Source organism: Camponotus vicinus, unplaced genomic scaffold (genome assembly GCF_025532165.1).
Source record: "Camponotus vicinus isolate PSW18456_S1 unplaced genomic scaffold, iyCamVici1.0 SCAF_5, whole genome shotgun sequence".
In the NCBI taxonomy this organism is placed as follows: domain Eukaryota; kingdom Metazoa; phylum Arthropoda; class Insecta; order Hymenoptera; family Formicidae; genus Camponotus; species Camponotus vicinus.
In genome coordinates, this window is record NW_028141977.1 from 2,550,708 (window position 1) to 2,556,914 (window position 6,207).

General features: G+C 29.4%; 1 protein-coding gene across 1 annotated transcript; it reads right to left on the bottom strand.

Moving 5' to 3' along the window:
* Positions 1-215: 215 nt before the first annotated feature.
* On the bottom strand, positions 216-6,207 carry LOC145971698 (maltase 1-like). Its single transcript, XM_083099642.1, has 8 exons — positions 6,051-6,207; positions 4,778-4,965; positions 4,344-4,613; positions 3,390-3,632; positions 3,125-3,307; positions 1,271-1,508; positions 827-1,172; positions 216-371 (listed from the first exon to the last, which is right to left on the bottom strand). Exons 1-8 carry the CDS (start codon positions 6,205-6,207, stop codon positions 302-304), a joined length of 1,695 nt encoding a protein of 564 aa, XP_082955768.1. The 3' UTR covers positions 216-301.

Sequence of the window (6,207 nt, forward strand, 5' to 3'; positions counted from 1 at the left end):
TAAATTCTTGAAGAAACAATGTAACAAAATAATTAATATTATAAATCATTAATAATATTATATTAATATTAATATTGTATCAATATTATGTTAATAATATTACATGTAACATAAATTCGAAGTTCTGAATGTTTAATTCATGGATGTTTAAATTATATATGTTACAATTTTGTAAGGATACTTTTTAAAAAGTTACAATTAAACAAAGTATTGTTTATTATTTTTCATTGCAGGAAATATTGTAACTTACAAATACATGATCGAGAAAGTGTCTATTCAAATATGTACAAAGGTAGTATATTCATTGAATGTTTAAAGACGTGTACACTGCAGCGGCTTTCTTGGGTAAATATATATTCCCTATATCAACCCTGAAAAGATATATAAAAATGAATCACATATCTGCACACAGCATATGTCAACATTATCATATAATATTTATAAAGTTTACATAAAGTATGTTTTTTTTCTTGAAAAATCAAGAAAAGTCTTTTTTATGAATTATGTAATTATATATGTAATAACATATGTTTCAAATAAAAAAATATATCTATAACTAAAATAATTGCAATTAATTAAAAACAAAAATTTGTTATCGAACATATTTAAAAACATACAATTATTTTTTGGACTGAAAATTGTTTTTATTTATTAAAATTTGATTAAGAAACACACTTAATAAAATTATAATGTTAATAAAGTGATTTTAGATGTTCCTAAAATAACATTTTCGTTGTCGAATAAAAAGTTTTACTATTACAATTACTTAATAACATTTATAAGCATGTGTATGAACGAATTTAAAAAAGTATTTAAAAAGCCTTACTGTTGTTTTAGAGAAGAATGAGATCCCGAACAAGCAACCTTGAGTTTCATTGTTTCCGGAAGATCTTGATCTGACAAATTAACATTTTGAGAGATGTCATCCTTGAAGTTAATCAGAAGCAGCACGAAGCGATTACCGCTGTTTCTGATCACACCTAGGACTGTACCATTGTTCGTCGTGAACGATCTATAGCTTCCTTTAGTAAGTGCTGGTTCTTTTCCGTGCAAATGGGCCAAATCTTTGTAGATGTCATAGTGCGAATTCTTAATACCCATCTCTTTCTCCAAGTTCAATTCTTTATAGTTTGAATTCACCGGAAGCCACGTTAAATTCGCCGTACTAAAACCTGTCGTAATGAATAATTAATTGAGTCAGATTTGATTTAGATACTCGTATATATTGTTAATAAATTAAACATTGTAAATCGCAAAAATTCGTCTCTACCTGCATTTCTCGTCGCATTCCATTGAAATGGAGTCTGTTCTGGAGTGCGAGATATAATCGCGTAGCAGGTTTCGGGATCTTGTGTATCCTTACAGGATATATCCTTCTCATCCACCATACCGATTTCATCGCCATAATAGGTCACTGCTATACCCGGCAAAATCATGGACAACATAGTCATTTGATCCAATCTTCCGGGGAAACGCGAGGCTACGCGTGGATTGTCATGATTTCCCAACTAAGAAAATATAGTTCATATTACATTTCAACTTCATTTATAATTGAAAAAAAAATAAATTTTCTCTTTTTTATATAACATAATGATAACAAAAAATCTGATATGATATACTATTTGTCACAATTATTTTTATAATTAAAATCAATGTAATTAAAATACGAAACTTAAACATGGTAAATGTTTATTTTAGGTTACACAGCTCGAAAAATTTTTATTTTCACATATGTTGTAGAGGATACATTCCTAAGTAATACACTGTTTGAATTTTGCGGCGGTCTCTCTTCGTTCCTGAGATATGCGATTTTGAAATTTTATAATTACTTGTATCATCTTTTCGTTACATTCTAAATATGTTTATATTTTTCTGTTTACATTTACCGAGGTCATCTTTCTGAATAACTTTCAAAAGGTTTTAGCCGTTTGTTATTTATTAAATAGTTATTAACAAAAAAAGTTTCACGAATAAAATTTTACCACATCATGTATGTTTAAGAAGAAATATAGGTAATTATGCATAAAAAGGGCCCAGCAATTTAAATTTATATAGAATTTAATACAATTTAATACAATTAACAAATATCACAAATGTACGTGTACACACACACACACACACACGCGGGGGGTGCAAGAGGGACCTTGGGCCCCTCCCTCCCGCAACCACCCCGCCGGTAAGGGACGCATTGCGAAGAGTTGAATCACAATGGATATATGCTGTAAGTTGTAAAGCGAGGTCCACCTTGCCTACCGGCGGGGTGGTTGCGGGAGGGGGGGGCCAAGGTCCCTCTTGCACCCCCCGCGCGCGCGCGCGCGCGTGTGTGTGTGTGTGTGTGTGTGTATGTGTACACATACATTTGTAATATTTTTTAATTGCATTAAATTGTATTAAATTCTATATAAATTTAAATTGTTTACCTTCTTTTTATTAGAATATTTATATTAGAATATTAATTAGAGATAGCAAACGTAAACAAAAAAATATAAACATACAAGTAAAATATAATATGAAACCGTAATGAACAAATGTAAACAAAAAATGTAAATATATAAATAGGATATAACGAAAAGATAACATAAAAGTATGAAACTTCAAAAGTGCATATCTCAGAAACGAAAAGAGACCGCCGCAAAATTCAAACGGTGTATTACTTAGGAATGTATCCTCTACAACATATGTGAAAATAAAAATTATTCGAGCTGTGTAACCTAAAGTAAACATTTACCAAATTTTCACTGATATATAAATTATTAACAATTCGTTTTATATGCAGAACAAATAATGAACAGCAGAAATTTGCACAACTTGGGTTCTTCTTAGAAAAGTTTCTGAAAATGTATGTGATAAAAATTTACCACTATGTAAATTTAGATACAAATTTCTCACAATAATACATATAGTAAATTTCGCCGTTTTCTTAAATTATTTTTGGAATAAAATGGAATAAAATGTTTATCTTTAAAATTACATAGTGCGACGTATTTGTAATATTCAATACAAATAAGAATTATAAAATGCTTTCTTTACATTGTAAATTAGAAAATATAGAATCTGCTAAATTTCAGAAAAAAGAAATGAAATCTTTTCATTAAGATTATGACGACTTCGTGTGAATACGTACCACCCAATTGGCGATTGTACCACTCGGCAATGAGTTTATGTAGAGGTCGATTTCTTCTTTGACATATTCCGCGGATGAATTAGCAGTCACATTTTTAATGAATCCGAAATTGAAAGGCAACACATCATAGTTATAATATTCTATGGTATGTGGAAAATCGGTATACGCTTCTATCATCAGTACCTAGAGAAATTAGAAAGAGCATATTTTCTAAATCAATAAGTACAAACATATAGATTTGAAAAAATAATATTGCTTTACTGACCTTTTGATCTTCGTTAAATTGATCAGCATATTGATCCATATATTTTTGCCAAGATTCGAATAACTCGTAAGTAGGTTCTTGATTAACGGTGTAAATGTGATTCAAATAATTGTAATCGTCAGAGGGGGCACCAGGCGCATAGCTTCTAGGCTCATCTCGCAATTTTTTATCCTCAAACATATACGGAGCGGAAATTATGCTGAATCCGTCTACTCCTCTATCCAACCAGAAATTGATTACATTCTATAATTGGTTCCAAAAATCATTAGGAGTTTTAACAATAAGCCTAAAGTGCTGTAATGTGTAAAATGTTTTATACGCTCTTATTTATATATTTTGCTAATTATAAAATTTTGTTTTTTGACATAAATTTATATTTCGAATTCAATTTGAGATTACAAATTTTCACTGAAACTATTGTATATATAAATTAGAAGCTATCTGAAGAAATTTATAATCTAGATTAAATAATATACTTTTAATCGATGTAAAAATACTATAACAAAATATTACACAATGAATTAATATGTAGATTATTAATGCTAACAAATAATGTTATGATTTACTTTATTTTTTCACATATTTATTACATATGTGAAAGTTGTTATTTCAAGCAAAAAGTTAAAGAATATATTAAACGCTTCGATTTAATAGAAATAATAAAAATTATTATTAAATTGTGGAATAATAATATTGATAAGATTTATTAACGTAATTTATTGAAAATATAAACGTGATAGTTTCTTTAAAAACACAAATAATGTAACTGAACCACTAGAAACATATTTTTATGAAAGTTCTCTTCTAGAAGTATAATATATATTCATTGAAATATATATATATATATATATATATATATATATATATACATATATACATGTATATAAAGAGAGAGAAAGAGAGGGAAAGAAACAGTAACATTTTAGAACAATTGAACTTTTTTCTGAAACTTACGTTCACCTCCTCTACTATTCCCGGATTTGAGTGATTTAAATCAGGCAGTCCATAATCGTATTGATGAAGATACCATTGTTTTAGTGAATCGACATAAGTCCATGCGGGACCACCAGATATACTGATCCAATTATTAGGCGGAGTTTTGTTATCTTTATTTTTACCTTCTGCCCACATATAATATCCCTTATATTTCTCATCGCCTTGAAGAGCCTTTTGGAACCATGGGTGCTTGTCAGACGTATAATTAGGTATGGCTTCGAAAATCACCTATAAGGATACTCTAAAGTAATTACACACAAAGAAAATACTACACATCGATATATTTGACAGACTGAAGACAATCAGTAACTCTGTACATTTAATTACGATCATAATATGAACAATCAAATTATATTATATATAAAAATCCTGATGTAGGCAAACCACCGCACTTTTAGGCCGAGTTCATGAGCTTTCGCCACGAGAGTCTTGAAATCATCCAGTGTACCATAAATTGGATCAATTTCTGTAAAATTATATATGGCATATCCAAACTTGGTCACATGACCCAAATATAAGGGCGATAAAATGATCGCGTTGATGCCAGTATCCACTATGTAGGGTAACTTTGAAGTTATTCCTGATAACATCAGAGAACAAAATTTAAAATTTTAATATATCTACACTAGGCTTACGTTACTTTAAAGCCTTAATATTTTTCAATAATAAACGTATGCCAGAAATTAACTAAATATAATTATACAGGGTTTAGCAAAAGTGTGGAAACCCCTTAATATTTCGAAAAATACGCATTTTAAAAAAAAATGTTTCATACAAAAGTTATAGGGTTTTATGTGGCGCATTACACAGCAACATTATTATGACCTCGAATGGCGTTGTCAAGGTTATGTGAAGGTCACCTCCAACTTTTTAAATGGGACACCCTATATGATTTTGCATATTCTTGTAGCTTATCTCGAGAACTTTCCAAAACACTATAATTAAGTTAGTTTTCATTAAGTACTTTCCGAGTTATGAGGCTTGAAATCATTTCTTAATTTTACATAAACCATAAAATATCTTGTAAAATATTCATTTTTCGATTATCTTACCTTAATACTTTTATGTACAAAATAATGAGAGGAATCAATTGGTGTAAAGAAAAAACAACTGTGTGTTTTCTTTACACTAATTGATTCCTCTCATTATTTTGTACATAAAAGTATTAAGGTAAGATAATCGAAAAATGAATATTTTACAAGATATTTTATGGTTTATGTAAAATTAAGAAATGATTTGAAGCCTCATAACTCGGAAAGTACTTAATGAAAACTAACTTAATTATAGTGTTTTGGAAAGCTCTCGAGATAAGCTACAAGAATATGCAAAAGCATATAGGATGTCCCATTTAAAAAGTTGGAGGTGACCTTCACATAACCTTGACAATGCTATTCGAGGTCATAATAATGTTGCTGTGTAATGCACCACATAAAACCCTATAACTTTTGTATGAAACATTTTTTTTTTAAATGCGTATTTTTCGAAATATTAAGGGGTTTCCACACTTTTGCTAAACCCTGTATAATAATTAATCGAATAAAATTATAACATATATGTAAATGTAATAATACTTTATTCTTTGTATCCTTATCTTCTTTAATTTAATTTATTCATTCTGTTCTTCTTGTCTTATACGATACAATTAACAAGTAACGATTAATATACCTTTGAAATCGCCTATGCCATCACCATTGGAATCATAGAAACTCTTCTGAGAAATTTGATAGAAGACAGTGTTGTTCCACCATGACTTATTGAAAATCTCAGCAGATGAACTGCTGATCAGCAGCAAAAACGCGCATAAACGTGTTGGCAGCGACAT

What these genes read in the sequence shown, in the direction of transcription:
- LOC145971698 (XM_083099642.1), bottom strand. Translation starts at nt 6,207, where the DNA reads ATGTCGCTGCCAACACGTTTATGCGCGTTTTTGCTGCTGATCAGCAGT. An exon ending in TGGCATAGGCGATTTCAAAG is followed by an intron (nt 4,966 to 6,050) that starts GTATATTAATCG and finishes TGATGTTATCAG; the next exon opens with GAATAACTTCAAAGTTACCC. An exon ending in GTACAATCGCCAATTGGGTG is followed by an intron (nt 1,509 to 3,124) that starts GTACGTATTCAC and finishes ATATTTTCTTAG; the next exon opens with TTGGGAAATCATGACAATCC.